The sequence below is a fragment of the Phyllostomus hastatus genome, unplaced genomic scaffold, assembly GCF_019186645.2.
Source record: "Phyllostomus hastatus isolate PE091 unplaced genomic scaffold, TTU_PhHast_1.1 phas_scaffold_39, whole genome shotgun sequence".
In the NCBI taxonomy this organism is placed as follows: Eukaryota; Metazoa; Chordata; class Mammalia; order Chiroptera; family Phyllostomidae; genus Phyllostomus; species Phyllostomus hastatus.
In genome coordinates, this window is record NW_025334028.1 from 14,379,312 (window position 1) to 14,402,074 (window position 22,763).

Sequence of the window (22,763 nt, forward strand, 5' to 3'; positions counted from 1 at the left end):
AAGGCAGATCCAGCCATTTTAATATTTACTAAACAAATAAACTATTATAAATGTCTAAAGGAACACATTTTGGATAGAGAAAATATGAAACCGACCTGTCTAGTTTACTAGCCTTGAAAAGAATTGTATTAAGGGCATCAGCTTGTTATTAATGACTAAAAGTCATAGTGCTACATGCTTCCAAGTCATCGTATAACTTAAATTCACGAGCCACCTGCATAAAATAATCTGTGGTGGGTTAGTGTTTGTATTATGGAAATAGCACAATCTTTAAAGGGTTGTGAAAAACCAGAAATGAATCATTTGTGTCTGACTTATCATTGGCGATATGTAGGAAATGAGTTACATACTAAAGGAATAATGAAAGATTTTATAAGAAGGAGGAAATAGCTTTTAATTACTAAACTAAATAGCACTCCAGCTGTTAGAAAAGTAAATGTTGTTCCATTAAAAAGGTGCAGTTTGAGCTGACACATAAAATATGAATTTTTAGTATTAAAAATTTAGGTCCATGATAAATACAGTCTTTATATTACTGTAAGGATTCTCTTTCTTTCATTGTTGACTCTATTACAGATGTTCCCCATTCACTACTCCTGCCCTTTACCCCCCTCAACCCAGCCCCCACTCCACCTACCCTGGCCTTCGCCACACTACTGTCTGTGTCTGTGGGTTATGCATATATGTTCTTTGGCTAACCTCTTCACCTTCTTTTATCCATTCCCTTCTATTCTTCTTCCCTCTGAGATCTCTCAGTCTGCTCCATGCATCCATGCCTCTGTTTCTGTTTTGTTCATCAGTTTATTTTATTCATTAGATTCTACATTTAAGTGAGATCATATGGTTTTTGTCTTTCTCTGACTGGCTTATTTCACTTAGTGTAATGTTTTCCTGGTCCATCTATGCTGTCCCAAAGGGTAAGAGTTTCTCCTTTTTTACAGCAGTGCAGTATTCCATTGTGTAAACTTAACCACAACTTTTTTATTCACTCAGCTACTGATGGGCACTTGGGCTGTTTCCACATCTTGGTGATTGTAAATAACACTGCTGTGAACATTGGGGTACATATATGAGTTTTGATTGGTGTTTCAGGGTTCTTAGGGTATAGTCCCAGCAATGGAATTGCTGTGTCAAAAGGAAGTTCCATTTTTTTCCTTCTTTCTATACCTTCATTTTAAAAATATATTTTGTTGATTATGCCATCACAGTTATCCCATTTCCTCCTCTTTACTCCTCTCCATCCTGCACACCTGCTCCCCCTTTAGTTCATGTCCATGGGTCATACATATAAGTTTTTTGGCTTCTACATTTCCCATACTATTCTTAACTTTCCCCTGTCTATTTTCTACCTACCATCAATGCTACTTACTCTGTTCCTTTTCTCTCTTTCTCCCCGTCCCACTCCCCTGCTGATAAGATCTTCATTTCTGTGATTCTGTTCCTGTTCTAGTTGTTAGCCTAGTTTGTTTCTGTTTTAGGTTAGGTTGTTAATAACTGTGAGTTTGTTGTCATTTTAATGTTCATATTTTTATCTTCTTTTTCTTAGATAAGTCCCTTTAACATTTCATATAATAAGGGCTTGGTCATGATGAACTCCTTTAACTTGACCTTATCTGGGAAGCACTTGATCTGACCTTCCATTCTAAATGAAAGGTTTGCTACAGAGAGCAATCTTGGATGTAGGTCCTTGCCTTCCATGACTTTGAATACTTCTTTCCAAGGGCAGTTCCATTTTTAACTTTTTGAAGAAATTCCATACTATTTTCCAAAGTGGCTGGCTGCACCAGTCTACATTCCAACCAACAGTGCAATAGTATTCCCCTTTCTCCACATCCACAAAAACACTTATTGTTTGTTGATTTATAGATGGTAGCCATTCTGGCAGGTGTGCTATTGTAAGGATTCTTAACATTTCATAGGTTGTATTTATTTAAATATGTTATATTAGAATATCAAATATTTAATAGATTATTAAAATACTCAAATTGATGTTTGTATTTGTCCCTGTTGGTCAGACTGTTTTTAGAAATAACGTTTTCCCAGTTGCTCATTCTTTTTTCCAGAGGCAACAACTGTTTTAAATTTTTGTGCACCCTTCAAATTACTTTTAACTAAGTTACATGCCTATATCCTTCAATATTATGTAATTTTTGATAAGCCATATATTTTATACTACCTTAATTTAAATTTTTAAGTTTTAATTATGAAAGTAATTTATGAATTTATTATTGTTGAGTTTCTTATCATTGTCCCCATTGATGACAACCCCCAATACAAAGTGGTCATCAAGCATCACCATTGTTCACACTTTGAAATGTACAGCCTTGTGTATTTTTCCTATGCACTTACATAATGCTTGTTCATATTCTTTACTCACTTATTTTTCCTTTCAGGTTGCCTTTTTCTTATTGATTTATAAAAAGTCTTTATGTATTCCAGTTATCAATCCTTTGCCTGTTTTATATTTTTCAAATACTTTTTCCCACTCCTTAGAGAAATCTAGAAATGGTTGACTGGCATGGGGATTCAAGGAGCAGCCACTCTCTCAAGATACCAATTCCTGCCCCAGTTCCCATGGATCAGTCTGTGGCTGGTCTCCATTTGGGACCACATCTTTGGCTAGCATTTCCCCCTATCTAATCACACACCTTCTTTCCTCACCTTCTCCTGGGAGTAATTCTGTAATAAATTGCTAAAACAGGCATCCTTTGCTCACGCTTTGCTTCTAGGAAACCTAACCTAGGAAACTATGAGGAATTTTTTTTCCCAAAGTAGTATTAAAAAGCCAAACCAAAACCAAATACTCCATTGTAAGATAAGAGTATAAAAATAATACAATTATTTTTTTATTAACAAACATACATACTTTTAGATGTGTTCTATCCCTTTTTAAAGTGGCATAGTTGTTATATTGACTTTGGCATTGCTCAAGAAATTTATCAAAGTCTTCTCTTGGGAATCACATTCAGCATCTGAGACACAGTCTTTGAATATTCATAATATTTTCACTTATTTATTCCTTGAAGTTTGGATTTTTCTTCTAAATTAAAAACTAAGTTTGAATAATTAAACTCAATATTTATTTAATGAAAAGTTGAACTGAATTTGTAATCAGGAAGGAGATCAACATGGTCAATAATATTTTTCGGTCATAAGAAAGCCATGGTTGAATAAAATTATCTGTAAGAGACAATTTAAAAAGTGTTTGTAATATTGCCTACATCACTATTTAATCAGTGTAGGTAGATAGACTAGATTGATAGACGTACTAATTCCAAGCCCCACTGACATACAGATACTGCTGCTCTAATAGCATTTCTGTGCTGTTCGGGATTGCCTGGTAAATGACAGTATTAGTCTACCAGCAGGCAGGATTTGAACTTCCAGCTGAGAGAGGCTGGAGAAGTTATAAGCTAAATTAACATATATTTGCTCTGAAACAGCACAAGTATGGTTAATTTTTCTCAAATTTAAATTATAGTTATTAAGCACTTATCATGTGCTAGACCCTGTTCTAAATACCTTTTTGCATTTACTTACTTGATCCTCATAAAAATTATTTAAGACAGTGCAACTGTTGTCTTCAGATTCAGATTCAGATTCAGAGTTTAAATAACTTTTTAAGCCACTTAACTCTCATGTGTAGAGGTGAATTCAAATCTAGAGTCTTGCCCAAGGATCTGAATTCTTAACAGTTATGCATTCATTTTGTGTAAATCCCAGAATAAATAATGTCCTTTAAGTATAAATGTACTCTTGTATTTACCTAAGCCTGGTCATATGTAGATATGGCTTTAGATTTCTTTCTTCTGTCCCTACTAATTTCTGTCTAATCTCCAGCCAAAATCCATTCTTTCTCTCTTTATCTTCTCTCTCTGTTGTCACCTCTAGTTACCAAAGAACTAAGATCATATCTGGCTGGGTCTCAGGATTATATGTCTTTTTAAATATGCACCACGGCCCATCCCATGTCCTTTTATTAATTCAGACAAGGAATTTATCTCTTCCCTCAAGTCTGCTAGAATAATCTCTTTGAAATGTATTCTCCTTTCCTGTGGTAACAGTTCCCATTATCATGCTAATTTGGCATCTCTCTCTCTCTCTCTCTCTCTCTCTCTCTCTCTCTCTCTCTCTCTCCCCCGCCCTCCCTCCCTCTCTCTTTCTCTCCCTCCCTCCCTCTCTCTCATTTTACTTAGGAGATTGGTTTGTACAGATTTATTCAGGGGCATTCTCTCTCTGCTTACATACCATCTTTAGGGGCAAATCATTTTTAGTAGTCACATAAAAGTAGATATTTCTGATGGACTCAGTTATTATTATTAGTTTTTGCTTATTTAAGAAATTGTACTCAATGTGGCTAAATTATATGCAAATTTAACAAATTGTTAATTGAACACATCCAATCGATTCTATGATTTCTGACTCTACCTTAGACTGACAATCTCATCTCTCCCTGTGAGCAGCCACCCACGTGATCAGCATCATCATCCTTTCAGTGCGTCTCATATTTTCCTCCCCGACTCTGCTGGCTGAAGGGGCCCTTTGTCATGCTGTGCAGGTGATTTATCTATTAAAGTGCTTTTGGTAGTTCCCTGTTCATTTCAGAGAAAATGAAACATTTTGGATATACATTTAAGGATAAATTACACCATAAAGTATAAGGATATTGAAGTGAAATTTGTGTGGCCTTTGTAGTAGAAAGAGTATGAAAGGCTTTCCAGCTAAACACTAAACACCTAACAGGTGTGAGCCTCATTTAAATTTGTGGCTAAATGATATAATTAGATAATATTGTTTTGGAAATTTCCTCCAGCTATGATCCTATTTAATTTTGGTAAAAATTGATCAATGTCCTTTGATATATTTACATATGATTTATTTTCTGCCATCGTTTTCTTAATGTTGAAGAATTGTTACCCTGGTATTTGGCTTCTGTAAATTTTCTTTCTTCCATTTTTTCATGTATCATAGATTTTCTTTTCAGTGTGGTCATTTAGGCTTTACTGACTTGTTTTCTGAAATCTTCTGAGAAAGAAGATTTGGGACAAGATATATCTCACACAACATTTCTCACAAATGTTTCAAACACTGATCATTGTTTTTAAATTTCAATAAAAATGTATACTTTGGGAAGGTTCACCATAAGGTTTTAGCATACTGATGTCAATTTATGTATCTCCCCCTAATATTTTAGGTCGTTTTGTTAGACATAGGGTGTGGGATAGATTTTGAAAAGTGGCTCATTTTCATAAGTACTCTGTGTGTGTGCTGTGCCACCATGCACCGCTTGTCTGAATGTATTTCATAGGAAAGGAAGAAACTGAAAACATACTCTATACCAGGAGGAGTATTAAATTTCTCTCTATGTTGCACCTTCTCATCCTTAAAAGAAATCACTCTAAAATAATTACCTGTATTCTAGTTTATGCCGCTAGTACATGGCAGAGCTCAGATTTGAAATCAATTTTATTTTTTTATTTTTATTTTTTGCTAATTGCAAGTGTGTGTCAGAGGTATTTTTTGTTTAGTTTTGCTCCCCCCCCCAAAAAAAAAAATACCATCAGTTTGGGGAGAAAGACAAAGGATACTTAGCACTATCTCAGATGTGGACATAAGGTGACTATCACCTTTGTCTCATGGTGAAAAAATGTGAGGGTTGTCAAAATTCTAGGGGAATTTTTGAAAAATGCTGGGAAAGAAAAATGGGAGGGGGGTTTTGTTTTGCTTCTTTCACATCCACAGAAAGACATCCCTGTTTGTATGTATGGTAATAAGTTTCCAAGATGATAGCTCTGAATTCCTGCAAGGTTGTTTTATGCCTTTGGAATCATGGAAGTCTTTTTCTTTTTGCAGTGTTTCTTATTTCTTCAATGTATTTTATGCTTACTCTAACTTTAAATAGGTAACATATTAACAATTTCTGTAACCACCTCAACTGGAATCTGCATCATCCTTAACCATGCCAAACAAATCCCCCTGTCATTTTCTTCCAATGAGAAGAAAGATCCATCATAGGATGTTGCTAGATCCATCATAGGATGTTGCATTCTGTAAAGGGCAGCTAGAGTGTTTGCTGAGACGGCACTGAAGGAGATAGTCTGGGAGTTTTGTGAGCTTTGGTGCTAGAAAACAAGGGATGTTGTTCCTTCAGTTGAGGTCACACTGAGTTTGACACCACTTCTATAGGGTCAGTATGCATCTGTGTAACGATATTGCCTACAAGTTGATATTTTTTGCTTATTTATACAGATTAAAAGATATAATTAGAAGACCCTCTTTTATGTATACCCTCATTATATATAATGAATGTGCATTTCCAAAGAATATAATGTTTATGGTTTTGTAAAGGTCTCTAGACAATGGGAAGATCTAGTCCAACCTGTATATTTTTAGGAAATGTTATGTTTGAAATGACTATGACTTCTGAACTGAGAAATAGTAGAGGAGGGCTGAGAAAATGTATTTATTTTGTCTGATTTGGAAATTTATAAAAGTATATGAAAATATATTCAAGGTTGGTAATTCAAGGTTGGTAATTCAAGATTGGTAAAAGGAATTAAAGGTAATTGTTCTAATTATAATAAAAATAAAATTAATATGGTGTAATGTTCTAGTTGTCTTTCATTAATAATTAAAGTTGTGATGATATACTGTTCTATTAAACTTATTCGGCATTGTATTTTCATATGTTAGCTGATGTTAGATTACTGAATACTATTACAGTTCGAAATGCTTTCAACTTGTGAATCTTTTAAAGTTGTAATTCAGCACAATTAACCTTGAATTCTAGCATTTATTTATGGTAACAAGACAAAACATGATCATTTATGTTTGGAATACTGATGTGTTCAAGTTAAAACCTCATGTTTGGACATCCATTTATTCTGTGGGTATCAATTTTGTATTATATTAGGCATTGGGACTTAATGCAAAGCAGAGGTGGGCTTTGCTACTAAGGAACTTACGGAAAATAGTAAAGTCAGCCCTGGCTGGTGTAGCTTATTGGATTGAGTGCAGGCCTGTGAACCAACGGGTTACTAGTTTGACTCCCAGCCTGGGTTGTGGGCCAGGTCCCTAGTTTAGGGTGCACGAGAGGCAACCACACATTGATGTTTCTTTCCCTGTCTTTCTCCTTCCCTTCTCTCTCTCTAAAAATAAATAAATAAAATCTTTTAAAAAAGAAAAATAGTAAAGTCAGATAAATAAGCAGATGTTTACTATATAAAATAATACTTGAGGGTTCATAAAGGAGTATTCCATCTAAAATGGAGGAGGGTGGGAAGGGTGGGACAGGGATGGCATCCTGGCAGGGGTGATGTTATAGAAATAGGAGTGTTGACACCAAAATTCCAAGAAAGGCATCCCAGGCAGGTGGACCCACATCTGCAGATGCCCAGCAGGTGAAAGTGGACAGAAAATGGAAAGTATAATCAGTGTGATTAGAGAATGAAATGTAAGGAGAGGAAGAGTGAATCTGGACATGTATTGAATAGATAGTGTATAGGCCTTAAAGAGTCTATCTAAGAAAATATGGATAATTCCAAAGTATAGATATTTTTATTTGTGTCTTGTTTAGCTGGAAAGTTTTCAGTAGGAAATAAAGAACTTCATTTAAAAATTATCAGTAAACAAAGTGACATCTGAATGATTTGTGTCTCTAATATATTTTATATTCACTCCATGTCATCAATTCAATGTGCAAATATTTCTTAGTATCTTTGTGATGTATGACTTAAAGAAATTATGAAAAATATATTAGTAGCCTAAATGGATTATTGTACCCAGGGGAAGCCTGGTCATTTTCATTAAGTACTTGGGAAGAGGAGTAATTATTATGTTTTCTGAATTTTTAAATTAAATTCTTTGAATACTTCCTAAAAATATATGGAACTTGAGTCACTCTTTTATTTTTAGATGCTGATACAAATGCAAAAAATAAAAAGAGGCCCAGAAATATTTTAATATATATAAATTCTGAAACTGTTTCAATAAAAATGATAAATATCTTGAAATAAGTGCATTGAAGGCCATAGGTTCACCACAGCTGCATATCATTATGGTTGATAATGCTGTAATTAGAACAAAATCTTCACTGGACATTGGGAACAAATCTTGCATATAAATGAAAAATCACAGCTGAGAATGATGTTCATTAAAGCATTATTATAAGTGAGATCATGAAAAATTTGTATTCTGTATCTACTTTGGAAACTTAAGCTGGGAGGAAAATGAAATATTTTTAATTTCTGCAAGACTTCAAGAGCTAAAATGTCTTTTTTATATTTTAAGGTTTTTTCAACCAAAGCCTTACAAGAATGCTTAAATATATTGGGTGTGGTTCATGCATAGTTTGATTTAAATTCAAATTCAGTGAGTGGAATTCAAAATCAATCTAAAAATCATATAATGCAAAACTGTTAGATTTTATATCTTTTGGAACAAAATAGTAACTATATATATAGGCATACCTGAAAGAACAAATGTTTTCCATTTTTATCACACACTTCTTTAAGGACATGGAAGTATTTTACTTGTTCAAACTAAAAATATATCAGTAAGGATGATAAAATGGAAGGCTTGTCATTTTATGTTGTATTTGTTATTGCTTGGTTTTAGTTGCAAAAACAACAAAAATGAAACAGACTTCTACAGAGTGGCTCAGTTGGTTGGAATGTTGTCCCGTACCTGAAGGGTTGCGGGTTTGATTCCCTGTCAGGGCACATGCCTGGGTTGTAAGTTTGATCCCTGGTCTGGGTGCATGCGATCCCTATTCTGGGTGCATATAGGAAGCAACCATGCTCTTTGGACCTTCCTCTGTGGATAAAAGCAATGAAAAAAATGTCCTCAGAATACAACAAAATTAAGAAAAAAAAGCAACAACATGAAACAGAGCCTCAGTCAAGTTGACAAAGAGAGCATGTGCATTATACTAGTTAAGGCATTAAGTAAAATTTAGAAACAAAGCAAAACAAAACAGGAACCAAATCATGATATATTATGAAAACCAGTGAAAAATGGAAGTCACCAGAATAGCAAGATTGCCCATACGACTTCAGGGGAAGTGGAAGCATATCTGGGCCTTGAGCAACGCAAGGTCTGGGCTCTTCACTCCTGTGAAAACTGTAGGTACCATGCTGTCATGAGCTGACCCTGTGGTTAGATAAGGCTTAGTTTCTTACTCCTGCTTTACCACTTACTAGCTGAATGACACTAGGCAAGTTACCTTTCTGCTGTAAAATGTCCATGGTGATATTATCTACTTCTACAGTCAGAAGCATTAAAAGAGATAAGCTGTGTAAAAGTACTTAGTAGATCAGAGCTGATGAACTCCATTCTCCTCTTCTTTTTTCTTTCTGTGATATTAATGTGGTTCAGAAATTTTATGTGCTTCTGTTCCTCTCAGTCTGCATTCTTGTTTGTCTCAACATTACCAGTTGAATTAGCTTTCAATTAGGCCTTCAACTCAGTTGTGGTTTCTTCATAACTTTGTCTTGCTTATAACTCTAAACTATATCCTTTGTGGTTTAGTTGCCTCTGACATTGGCCTTACCATCTCTAAAGGCCTGGTGAAACACCAAGGGGAAGAATACATCCTAGTTGTTTATTCCATGAGTGAGTTTCTAGTGTCAGGTCATACCTTAGGTTGCTGTGTGATTCTGTTAAGCTCAGGCGGATCACTTGTTGAATCTGTGGTCTATCACAGACAGTGGTGGGGCGTTTACCCAGAGGGCGATGCCCATGGCTATCACATGTCTACTATATCTAAGCAAATAGACATCAACAGTTAAGATTATACAATGTACCAAATTATAGAACCAGTGTGAATGGTAAGACTGGGTCTTGAATCATGATATTGTGTCTCCCAACCCCCCCTTTTTTTAATAGACTTTAAATATTATGGGTAATCTTGAAAATTTTGCACCATTATTAAATTGCTATGCAGAATAGTGGATAATTTTGCTACTTGTAAATTTTTAAGAAATCCTTAAGTATTATAATTGTATTATTTATTGTTTTAATGTAAACCTAATTGTATTCTGTGTGTTGAAGAACAATGCTTTATTTTAAAATGTCTTACTTACAATTGAATTCTATTGACTTGTTCTTTTTGTCTTAACTTTTCCCAGGCTGCTAAGTTGGCTATCACAGTGCAAGCTTTGGGGTCCCAATGGGGGACTCGGGATCAAGACGATCTACTCTGGTCTCTCGGTTGCCAATATTCAGAAGAAGTATTAGCAGAAGACATGATTCTCTTCCTTCTTCGCCCTCTTCCAGTAACACAGCTGGTGTCCACAGTTCCTCTCCTTCCAGCACTAACTCAAGCTCAGGTAGTACAGGTAAACGTAGGAGCATATTCCGTACTCCTTCCATTAGCTTCCACCATAAGAAGGGGAGTGAACCTAAGCAAGAACCTACCAACCAGAACCTTAGTATTTCAAATGGTGCTCAACCTGGTCACAGCAGTATGCAAAAACTGAGTTTGGAAGAAAATATTAAAATCAGAGGAAGACATTCTGTTGGTTTTAGTAGTTCACGAAATAAGAAGATAACAAGATCTTTGACAGAGGATTTTGAAAGGGAAAAGGAACACTCAACTAATAAGAATGTCTTTATAAATTGCCTAAGTTCCGGCAAAAGTGAGGGGGATGATTCTGGATTCACAGAAGAGCAAACTCGTCGTTCTGTTAAGCAGTCAACAAAAAAGCTGCTTACTAAATCTTTTTCATCTCACTATAAATTTTCTAAACCAGTTCCACAGAGTCAATCCATTTCATTGGATCAACAGTCTGAATTCTCATTGGAAACTACACAGTACCAAGAGAGAGAACCTGAATTAGTAAGAGCTTCTCCATCTTGTTCTGTGGATGTAACAGAACGGGCAGGAAGCTCTTTACAATCTCCTTTGCTTTCTGCTGATCTTACCACAGCTCAGACACCTTCAGAGTTTTTAGCCTTGACTGAAGATTCTGTGTCTGAAGCAGACGCATTTTCTAAAAGTGGAAGCATGGCATCCCACTGCGACAACTTTGGCCACAATGATTCTACCTCTCAGGTCTCTCCCAGTCCTGCTGCTGTTACAAAGGCAACAATAGACCCTATGGGAACTGTTTCCTGTGCAATTATGTCTCCTGGGAAATATAGGTTAGTAGGTCGTTGTAGCACTGAATCTAATTCCTTACCAGAATCCTCTGCTGCTAATCAGAAGGAAGTATTATTGCAAGTCACTGAACTCCCTGTTACCAATGGGAGTGACTCAGAGACTCACCTATCAGCAGATACTCAAGGAGAAGAGCATGTAGTCTTACAGAATGGTGATACAATGTTGGTGACAAGCTCCCCGAGGAAACTCGGATTTTATGAGCAACATAAAGCAATAGCTGAACGTGTTAAAGGGATCCATCCTGTATCAGACTCGAGAATAATACCTTCTTCTGGGGATCATCATATTTTTAACAAAACATGTGGATATGATGCAAATCCTGCCAAAGGTAGGCTGATTTTCTTTGTTTAATAAGTATAGAGTATAATTTTTATTATGCTTATTTAATGTTCATCTCATTAATTGAATCCACATTTTTCTTATTTTTACTGTCTAATATTCTTTCCTAGTTATAATTTTAAATCTTTTTAGTACTTGATCTTAAACTTGCTTCAGTTGTATTATGCTGAAAGTTTAATTCCTCAATATTCCTCATTTTTCTTAGTTATGCTATCCAGAATCTGACCCTTAGAAGAAAGTGAAAGGGAACTAATTTTATTTTCAGTGTGGCTTTATCTAAAACAAGAGCTATCTTTTTTAGAGTTTATGATGGAGAATTTTTAGTGAAATATATATATTCCACTATTACTGCTATTACTATTCCTACTAGTTCTTCCAACATTGAATGATTTTTATGTTCCACTCACTGTTCTGTGCTCTTTGTATAGATCCATTAATTCTTTGCAGCCTCAAATGACTGAAATCACTCCCATTACTGTAACCCATTGTACAGGAAAGACAACTGGAGCACAGGTAGTTTATGTCATGTGTCCAAAGTCACAAAGCAGTCTGTATGCAATTGTTTAGGATAAAGACCCTATGAGGTTGGCATTAGTATGTTCCCCAGCTAACAGATGTGAAACCTCAGACCAAGGGATCATACAGCAGGTAAGTGGCACAGCCAATTAAAACTACTTCAGTCCAAAGCTCAGGCTATTTTTTTATTTTTAGGGGAAGGGAGGGAGAAAGAGAGGAAGAGAAACTTGAATGTGTGGTTGCCTCTCGTGTGCTCACCACTGGGGACCTGACCCACAACCCAGACATGTGCCCTGACTGGGAATCAAATTGGCAACACTTTGGTTCCCAGGCCTGCACTCAATCCACTGAGCCACACCAGCCAGGGCCAAAGCTCAGGCTCTTAATGGCTAGTCTGTAATACACATTATGACCCTGGCTCTTCCCAAAACATTAAGAATAACACTAAAATGTAAAATAATATTTTTATATATGTCAAATTATATATTACAATGTCAGGAATAATAACTCATGATTTATCTAACTAGTCCCTGTATGATTATGGCAATTTTAAACTCTTAAATGCATGAATTAATTATTCAGTGACATAATTGTATAGCTTAATATTTTTCACATTTGATGCAAATCACTTCTATATATCTGACTACTTTTTAATTTTTTTAATCTTAGCTTTGCTTATGCTTTTGGCTCTCGTTATACCTGCTTAATTCTTTAATGTTATAATTATAAGAATGATTATGAGGAATAGACGAACAATGGACACCCTTTTTGTAAACTTAATATGTGTCAAAAATGTATTAAGGAGTTTGCATGAATTGTTTCATTTAATTTTAACCAAAGTTTTGTGTGGCAGTTATTAATAACTAAGGTTTAGGATGAAGTTAAATAACTATGAGATCACATTGTTAAGAAATGGTGGATCTCAGATTGACCTCTTGGCAGATTTTTAAAGGAATAGCACAAAAATAGGCAGAATTATAATTATCATGATTATCTCTGATTCTGATTTAGAAATGATGGCTTGTCTCAGTGTAAGATTGAATATTGTATATGTTTATTTCTGTGGAACCTAGAGAGTGACCAACAATGACCTTCCTATTAATCTGTTGACTGTGATCCCAATTACAAACTATTTAACATATTAAAGTAATTTTGCTGAATTTGTCGATATGTTGCCTGTATTTGGACATTAGCTATTTATTTATATTACTTAAAACTTGTAAAGTAATCATAGACAAATAAGTTGATAATGTCAACAAGGAAAAGGTGATAATACACTATCCTCAAATTGTGGGCATATTCGCCTGCTATTCATAAGGATTTTGTAATATGGAAGCTTAGCATTTTAAAATCAGTTAAGTATGTTTTTTGTAAGAGAGAGTTACTATACACACTAAATTCCATAATACTAAATTTATTCTGTATTTATTATGAAACCTATTCAAGCTAGTATTTAGTAAATATCTGGGTATATTAGGTCTACAATCAAATCAGAATTAATAATGTAATGTTGATATCTCTGGTAATTTAATTTTTACTCATTGACTTAAAAAGTTACCTAAAAAAAAAACTCTGTGTTTTCCTGCTAGGGTCTGGCCAAAAATCTTCAATTCAGGAGATGAGTCTATATAGAACAGTTCATTTATTCACTCACACACTCTCTCATGTAATCATTGATTCAACAAATGTTTGTTTTGGCACTGTTTTAAGCACTAGAGATAAAACAATGAACAAAATAAGCATACATTGCTACATTCCTGAAGCTTACTTTTACTGGGGATACTCAGATAATTAATATACAAATAAATAAATGAGATATGGTGGTAACTGCCAAGGATAAGTTTAAACCAGAATAAACAAGTAGAAAATGGGGAGTAGGATTTTGTATTTATTTCCAGCTTTATTGAGTGTGAAATATGTAAATTCCATAGTGATTAAATATATGTATACATTGTAAAAGGATTTTCTACCATTTAGCTAACATATCTACTACCTCACACATTTACCTTTTTTTCTGTGTGAGGATATGTAAGTTATACTCTCTTAGCAAACTTCAATTATGTGCTACAATGTTTCAAATACAGTCACCTTGTTATACATTAGATCTCAGACCCTATTCATTTTATAACTAAAAGTTTGTACCCTTTTACTAATCTACCCTTTTCTTCCTACCTCCTAGCCCCTGGCAGCCACTCGAGAGTTCAGCATTTTTGCTCTATTTAATTATTTATTTTAGATTCCACATGTAAACAATACCATCCAGTATTTTTCTTTCTCCATCTGACTCATTTCACTTAGCGTAATGTTCTCCAGGTTCATCCATGTTGACACATATGACACATTTAGGTAGTTTCCTTACCTTGGCTATTGCACAGAATGTTTTATAAACATGGCAATGTAACTCTTTCTTTGAGTTAATAATTTTATTTCCTTTGCACAAACCCAAATATAGAACTCCTGGATCGTGTGGTAGTCCTATTTTCAATCTCTCGATAAAACTCCAGACCCTTTTTCACAGTGGCTTTACCAGTTTTCATTCCCACCAACAGTGTGTTTCCCTTTTTCCACATTTTGACACACTTATCTTTTGACTTTTTGATAATAGCTATCTAACAGGTGTGAGGTGATATCTCATCATGATTTTGATTTGAGTTTCCCTGATGATTAGTGATATTGAATACCTTTTAATGTACCTGGTGGCCATTTGTAAGTCTTCAGAAAATGTCTGTTAGGTTTTGTATTTGTATGTGGGGGCCATTGTTACTGTTTTTGCTTTTGTTTTGCTATTGAGTTGGTTGAGGTCTTTGTATATTTTAGATATTAACTGCTTATAGGTTGCAATATTTTCTCCTATTCCATAGGATGCCTTTTAATTTTGTTGATTCTTTGTTTTGCTGAGCAGAAGTCTGTTAGTTTGAAGCAGTCCCACTTATTTTTGCTTTTGTTTCCTTTACCTTTGGTGTCAAATCCAAAAATGTCATTGCCAAGACCTGTGTCAAAGATCTTACTGTCTGTGTTTTATTCTAACAGTGTTACAGTTTAAGCTCTTACATTTAACTCTTTAATCCATTTTGAGTTGATTTTTGTTTGTGGTGTAACATAGGGGTCAAGGCTCATAATTTTGCAAGTTGCTATCTGTTTTCCCAATACCATTCATTGTAGAGACTGTTCTTTCTCCATCATATATTCTTGGCTTCTTTGTCAAAAATTAATTGTCCGCATATGTATGAGTTTATTTCTGAGATCTCTATTCTATTTTATTGATATATGTATTTGTTTTATGTCAATACCACACAATGTTTTGATTTCTGTGGATTTGTAATACAATTTTAAATTAGGTTGTGTGATCCCTCTAGCTTTGTCCTTCTTTGTCAAGATTGTTTTGGCCATTTGAGGTCTTCTCTGGTTCCATACAAAATTCAGAGTTTTTGTCTAGTTCTATGAATAATGCCATTGTAATATTGATAAGTATTGCATTGAATCTATAAATCATTTTGGGTAGCATGGATATTTTAACAGTATTAATTCTTCCAGTCCATAAAATGGAGTATCTGTCAATTAATTTGTGTTTTCTTTTCAATTCCTTTCATCAATGTAGACATCTTTTCAATGTAGACATCTTGTACCTGAATATATTTATTACTAGGCATTTTATTGTTTTTGATGCTACTATAAATGGCTTTCTTAATTTTAACTTTGATAGTTCAGTGTAATTTGCATTTTTAAGTGTGAGCAGGGTATTACTTAAGGTAACATATTGACAAAAACTTGAAGGTGATTAGATAGTAAGATATATAAATATGTGAGAAATGTTTATCAGTACAAAGGCTATTAGTTGGGGCATGCCTGAAATTTTCTAGGGGGAGCAAGAGGTCTAGTGCAGCATAAGCATAGGGAAGGGTGAGAAGGAGCAGCAGCAGCAGAAGAACATGAAGTTAGAGGTGTGACAGATAAATGATGGGTAGGCCCCCAGGTGTAAGGTGGAGAGGAGGGTCATGTTATGAGGAACCTGATTGACTATTGGGAAAACATCAGCTTTATGACTAGAGGAGTGATTGTGATTCATCTCACTTACATTTTAAGTGTACCATTCTGGATACTGTGTCAAAAGTAGATTGTGTGTTGGTGGGGGAAACAGATGGGTGTAGGCACAGGCAGGAGATTATTGGAAGTACTGCAGTAATCTAGGCTAGCATTGATGAAGTTGAGTCAAAGATATTAATGAGGGAGGTAGTAAGACCTGTAGTCAGAAAACTACACAACTCTGAAGAAAGAAATTAAGGAAGACCCAAATAAATTGAAGCATATACCATGTTCATGGATTGGAAGCATTGACATCATTAAAATGTCCATAATGCCTAAAGCAATTTATAGATTCAGTGCAATCCCTATTAAAATACCAATGGCATATTTCACAAACATAGAACAAACATTTCAAAAATTTATATGGAGCCATAAATGACCTGGAATACCCTCAGCAATTTTGAGAAAGAAGAACAAAGTAGGAAGGATCACCATACCTGACATCAAACTATATTACAAAGCCACTGTAATCAAAACAGTCTGGTACTGGCATAGGAAAAGACACATAGATCAATGGAATAGAATAGAAAGCCCAGAAATAAAACCAAGTCTCTATGGTCAATTAATAATTGACAAAGGGAGCAGAAGCATAAAATATAATAAAAATAACTTCTTCAACAGATGGTGTTGGGAGATCTGGATAGCCATATACAGAAAAATGAAACTTCACCACCAACTTACACCCTACACAAAAATAAACTCAAGATGCATAAAAGATTTAAATATAAGTCAGGATGCTATAAAAATCCTAGAGGAGAGCATAGGCAGGAAAATCTCAGATATTCCATGCAGCAATATTTTCATCTGTATGTCCTCTAGAGCAAGGGACATAAGGGAAGAATAAACAAATGGGACTCAATCAAAATAAAAAGCTTCTGCACAGCTAAAGAAAACATCAGTAAAATGAGAATAGAACCAACTGTATGGGAAAATATATTTGCTAGTGATACCCTGGCAAGGGTTTGATCTTAAAAAATATGTAAAGAACTCACACAACTCAACTCCAGGAAGATGAACAATCTAAATAAAAAATGAGCAAAGGATTTTAACAGACACTCCTCCAATGAAGAGATACAAAGTTGCAGACACATGTGAAACGATGCTCACTATCACTAGCCAACAGAAAGATGCAGATTCAAACTTCAATGACATACCACCTCACACTGGTCAGAATGGCCATCATAAATAAATCAATAAACAACAAATGCTGATGAGGTTGTGGAGAAAAGGGAGCCCTAGTGCACTGTTGGTGGGAATGTAGACTGGTGCAGCCACCATGGAAAACAATATGAAATTTCCTCAGGAAACTAAAACTGGAACTGCCTTTTGACCTGACAATTCTGCTGGGTTATACCCTAAAAACCCTGAAATGCTAATTCAAAAGAACCTATACACCTCAGTGTTCATATCAGCACGATTCACAATAGCCAAATGCTGGAGGCAACCACGTGCCCATCAGTATATAAGTGGATCAAAAACCAATGGTACATTTACACAATAGAATACTATGCAGCAGAAAGAAAGAAAAAGCTCTTACCCTTCGCAACAGCATGGATGGAATTGGAGAGCATTATGCTAAGTGAGAGCATTATGCTAGGAGGTGAAAGACAAATACCATATCATCTCACCTGTAAGTGGAACCTAATCAACACAACAAACAAGCTGGTAAAATATAACCAGAGACTTGGAAATAAGGAAGAAACTGACAGTAACCAGAGGGGAGGGAGGAGAGGGATAGTGGGGAAAAGAAAGGGAAAGGTCATCAAGGAACATGTATAAAGGACCCCTGGACAAAGCCAAAGGAGGGAAGGATGGAGGGTGGGAGGTAGAGGTATGGGGCTGGGGAAAGTGGTAGTGGGAAAATGGAGACAACTGTATTTGAACAGCAATAAAAATTATTTTTAAAAAAGTGATCGTGATTGGATAAAAAAGATGTGGACCATGTATACAGTAGATTTCTACTCATGCATAAGAAAAGAGAAAATACTGCCTTTTGTGACAACACGTATGGATTTTCACACTATCATGCTAAGTGAATTAATTTAGAAAAAGTCAAAACCCATATGATTTAACTCATATATGGGATATGGGATATAATACTGAAAGCAACTTATGAACAAACAAAAACTCAGAGACACAGAAAAGAGAGAGGAGGGGGTGGTGGATACTAAAGGGGTAAAGGGGATCAAATACATGATGACAGAAGAAGATTTGACTTTGGGGGATGGGCACAGAATGCTGTCTACAGATGATGTGTCAGAATTGTACACTTGAAACCAATGTAATTGTATTAACCAATGTCACCCCAATAAATGTAATTTTAAAAAGTGATCAGATTCTATATACAATTTGAGGATAATAAGTGCAGAATTTTGCTTCTGTGATTTCTGTGAGGTACAGAGATACCTTGGATGATTCCAAAAATTTTGGGCTCTGAAGTGATTACATGAATAAGTAAACTAAACTAGCACTATGATTAAAAAATTATAGTGATAGAGAATTTTTGAATGGCATTAAGGGTTTCCCATATGCTTTCAGTGGAACATTTATAAAAAACACATTTAAACATTTACATTAATTTTTATTTGTTTTTTTAATAGTTCTTGCCAGTAGCCTCAGTCCATATCGTGAAGGAAGATTTATAGAGAGACGACTGCGGTCCTCATCAGAAGGAACTGCAGGGAGTAGCAGAATGATTTTGAAAACAAAAGATGGAAATGCAGAAGAAGTTAATAGTCTAAGAAAGCAAAGAGCAGGTTCATCGTCTTCAAAAATGAACAGCATGGTGAGTAAATACATATGCCAGCACATGATAAAATAATTCTGTCTATATCTGGAACATTCCTGTGTGCAACATGAAAACAGACTGAAGAATAGACTCCTTATATTTGAAGGGAAAATTGATCTCCATATTTGACATCACAAGTCAGAGATGCTAAGTTTTCACTTAAGACCCTCATGACAGGAGTAAATCATGATAGCTACCCTTAATTCCTGTTGTCTTTGCTTCCATGGAAAGTTCAGTATTCTCCATTCTACAGCATAACCCTGGGATGCACAAGCTAAGAAAAATGCCAGTTGTGAGGGTATCCTCTAACACCATCATGACACACCATCTCTTCACTCTATAGAGGTTATAAAATATGTCCTTTTGTAAACCACACTCACACCAGTACCACCAGTAGACACTTTAGTGGACTTTCAACTGTCCTTTTACAGTTGCCCCCCTACACAAAGTGAGGAGCCTGAGGATCAAGGCAAAATCCAAAGCTTTCACACATTCTAGGTATCAGAAGTTCCAAATTCTTGCTCCAAAATGTGGGAGCCTGCTGATGAGGGTGGAGGTGGGGTGTGTATGAGGCACAGGTCCTGGCTTGAACTTGAGGACTGGGCGTCTTAGAGGCATGTGCATGAAGCTTTCTCATCACTTGAGATGGGAAGAGATGACCAGTGGACTGCAACCCAGGGGCTCTAGGAGGCTTCAGGTCTCAAATATTGGGATGGGCTTGCCTTTTGGAGTTCACTTCAATCACTTTCTCACAAATGTACTCTTTTTTATCAGTGTCTTTGGTCCCTAATTTAACTGTTTCTTTCAAATGATCTACCTACCTACCTTCCTGCCTGTTTATGCTTATATGTGAAAAGTGTACAAAACTACATAATTTATGATATCTCTTTGTATTTTAGATCATTGTTTCATATGAAAGCACCTTATCTAGTTCAGACATTCATGTTGTGAAGAAGCCTTAAGTTACTGAGGCACTACTGAGTGATAGCAAAACCATTGTACTTGAAATTAGAAGTTCTACCCATTGGGTCAGACTTGGCCAGATTTTAACCTTGAGCAAATCGGAACTATAAAACAACAAATAATAATGGCTTCCTTGTTTCTTAATTGTGTGTATTTATATGGGTATATATAGAAAGATATTATATTATTTTCATTTTTTTTTGGTTCTTTTGTGCTTTGAAAATGTTACTGGGGCAATTGCTATCTTTTGTCTAAGCTTAAGAACACATTCAGAAAGATTTCCATTGATGCAACACTAAACATTGTGACTAATGAGTTATTATGAAATATTTCTCTTTACAAAATTTTTATTATTCTTTCACAGAGTGGTATTTATATTGATAATTGTGCACTATTATACTTGCCCAAAGTCGGGCCTTTTATGTATTCTTTATATCTCATTTTATATTACATTTAAATAATTTCCCTTGTAATACCAAAATATTACTTTTACTCTGAGACACAGTTTCAAAATTTAAAATGTAAGAGCACAAAATGTAATTTTGTTCTTTAATTTGAGACTTTTTATTGATTTTCAAAAATGTCCCTGCAGTGGTATAGATGTTTCACTAGATGGCAGCACTACACCATTGCTGTGGTGAGGGAAAGCAACAAAGCAGCAGTTTTCAGCAGTTTTCTTCTGGCACACACAAACTAGAATTCTGCAGCATACTGAGAAATAAATTTTGTGCTGATCTGACAAAAATAGACATAATTTGGATTCATCCACTATGGACAGCTTTGTATTGGCTGTTGTCATTTTTTATTTGACAATCTAAGGGAAAAGAGGTCAGTGTCCCTGACTAAACAGTCAAGTATCATGTATTTTAAAAATTCGTGCGGCACACTGGTTGAAGATTGTTACTATGAAGGTTGTAACAGAAACTCGATTAAGATATTGTATGTTTTTACTGAAGTTACAGTAATACTTGTTGAATAAATGCTGAAACACTTTTTTACATGAAACCTATAAAAATTATGACTTTATGGTTTTCCTTTGGATTTTGCAACTAATATCTCATCCTTTAATTTACAGTTTAATAGCTAGTTAAAATGCATAAAGTATGTTCTTTAACTCAGAAATCTAAAGAAGATATGCTAGTTTTCTTTAGGAAATTTAAGCTGTATGAGAAACAAGTGACTTATATATTTAGGAAATTTTAGCTTTTTGTGTGAAAAGTGACACACATTTTTTATATCCCTTTTCCAAAATAATTCAACTGGCAGAGGAGGGCAAAGGGGAAAAAATTGGGACAACTATAATAGAATAACAATTAAAAATCTTTAAAAACTAAAAAAATATAAACTTATAAATATAATCATTAGACAAGAAAAGAAAAGGCACACAGTTCATTTAGTTCTTTCTTTTAGATCAATAATAATAATAATAGCATGTATTTCTAAGGCTAATTTGGCTAATTTGGACCAAGGGACTATTTGTAATGCTTCTCATGTATTATCACATTCAGTTCTCACAAATCTATGAACCAAATGTTACTGTTATTGATCACAGTTTGCAAAATGGGAAAATAAAGCACTAAGAAGATTAGTACTTGCCCAAAAACATAGATAGTGAATGGCAGAGATAAGATTAATATTTGGACTCTAGCTGCCTAATTTGAAACCTACATGTGTTGGGAAGATGTAATAGATTTAAATTAGTTTTTTATTTTTCTTGCATTGTTGTGTGTAATGAAGTTAACATACTTAGGGGTACCTGTGCTTGCTCTAAGTGTTGACTGAGACCCTCTGGTAAGGCATACAAAAAAGAAAAAAAGTTTAGTACTTATTCTGGACTCAAAATTTGGTCAAATTTCTTGATACTCTGATGAATGATATTAATGTCTTTATTGAGAGATAAGAAAATCTTATCTTAAAAGTGAACTTTGTCACAAAAGAGGATAGTCACATTTAGAAAGTACCAGGGCACTTCATATAGTTCATGGGGATTTAATTCTACCTACAGATTATGACTCTATTTATTAAGATGCTGAGGGTTCCTGAATGACTAAAAGGTTAGCCCTAATAGGTTAAGGCTATTAGTTAGCCCTAATAGGTTAGATAGATCACAATTCTAGTGTTTTTGATACTTTGGGATATTTCAGTCTGAAAGGGACATGGTAGGACATATGCATTCCCTGAACTCCAGATATTAGCTCAGAAGAAATTGGCCGTTGCTTAAATTTATGAGAAGAAACCAAAATATATCTGGAACAATTTTACAGGTATTCACATTTACTTTATATGTTCAAACTGCTTTAAATAAAGACTTTTCTTAATTTTTCTTTAATGAGTAACTTTCTTGATACTTTTCTTAGGAGGGTCCAAATATGAACAACCACCAAAAAAAACCCCACAAAAACCAAAAACCAAAAAAACAAAAAACAACTTTTTGAGAAATAGGCTCTTTGTTTCTGGGAACTTTCTTTCCAGACTATGGTATGTCAATGAATAAATGTAAGGCTTTGTCATGGTTTCTCCAAAAGCTTTATATAGTGAAGACTAACTCCAAATATTTACAAGATCATCCTATTCTAAAAATATTATTAATGTGAGGATACAATCATATGTAATGAACAATACAAAGGACCTGGCATCACAGGAAGGAAAGTGCCTGAATGCGTGAGTAAGGATAAGCTACACTATGTGATAGCAAATAACCTTCAAGTCTTAGTGACTTTATGATATGGATTTATTTCTCACTCAGACTACATGTTCACTGTGGAAGGTGCTGGGAGTTCTGTTCAATCGCTCATTCTGTATCCAGGCTGTTGAAGCATCTACCATTTCAAATATTGCCTTTCACCATGGCACTCTGGAGGCCCTCATCCCAGTAATAAATGCCCTGACCCCTGAGGGACTCACTTTACTTCC

The 22,763-nt window shown here is 35.0% G+C and overlaps 1 protein-coding gene across 6 annotated transcripts in view; it reads left to right on the forward strand.

Moving 5' to 3' along the window:
* The window catches only part of CCSER1 (coiled-coil serine rich protein 1), a 1,274,087-nt gene that overhangs the window by 140,458 nt on the left and 1,110,866 nt on the right, over positions 1–22,763 (forward strand). For all 6 annotated transcript variants that reach the window (XM_045820200.1, XM_045820201.1, XM_045820199.1 and 3 more), the window contains 2 exons: positions 10,128–11,489; positions 18,700–18,884. In XM_045820200.1, the coding sequence (XP_045676156.1) occupies positions 10,169–11,489; positions 18,700–18,884 (1,506 nt within the window). In that variant the 5' untranslated portion in view covers positions 10,128–10,168. The remainder of the gene's footprint in view (positions 1–10,127; positions 11,490–18,699; positions 18,885–22,763) is intronic.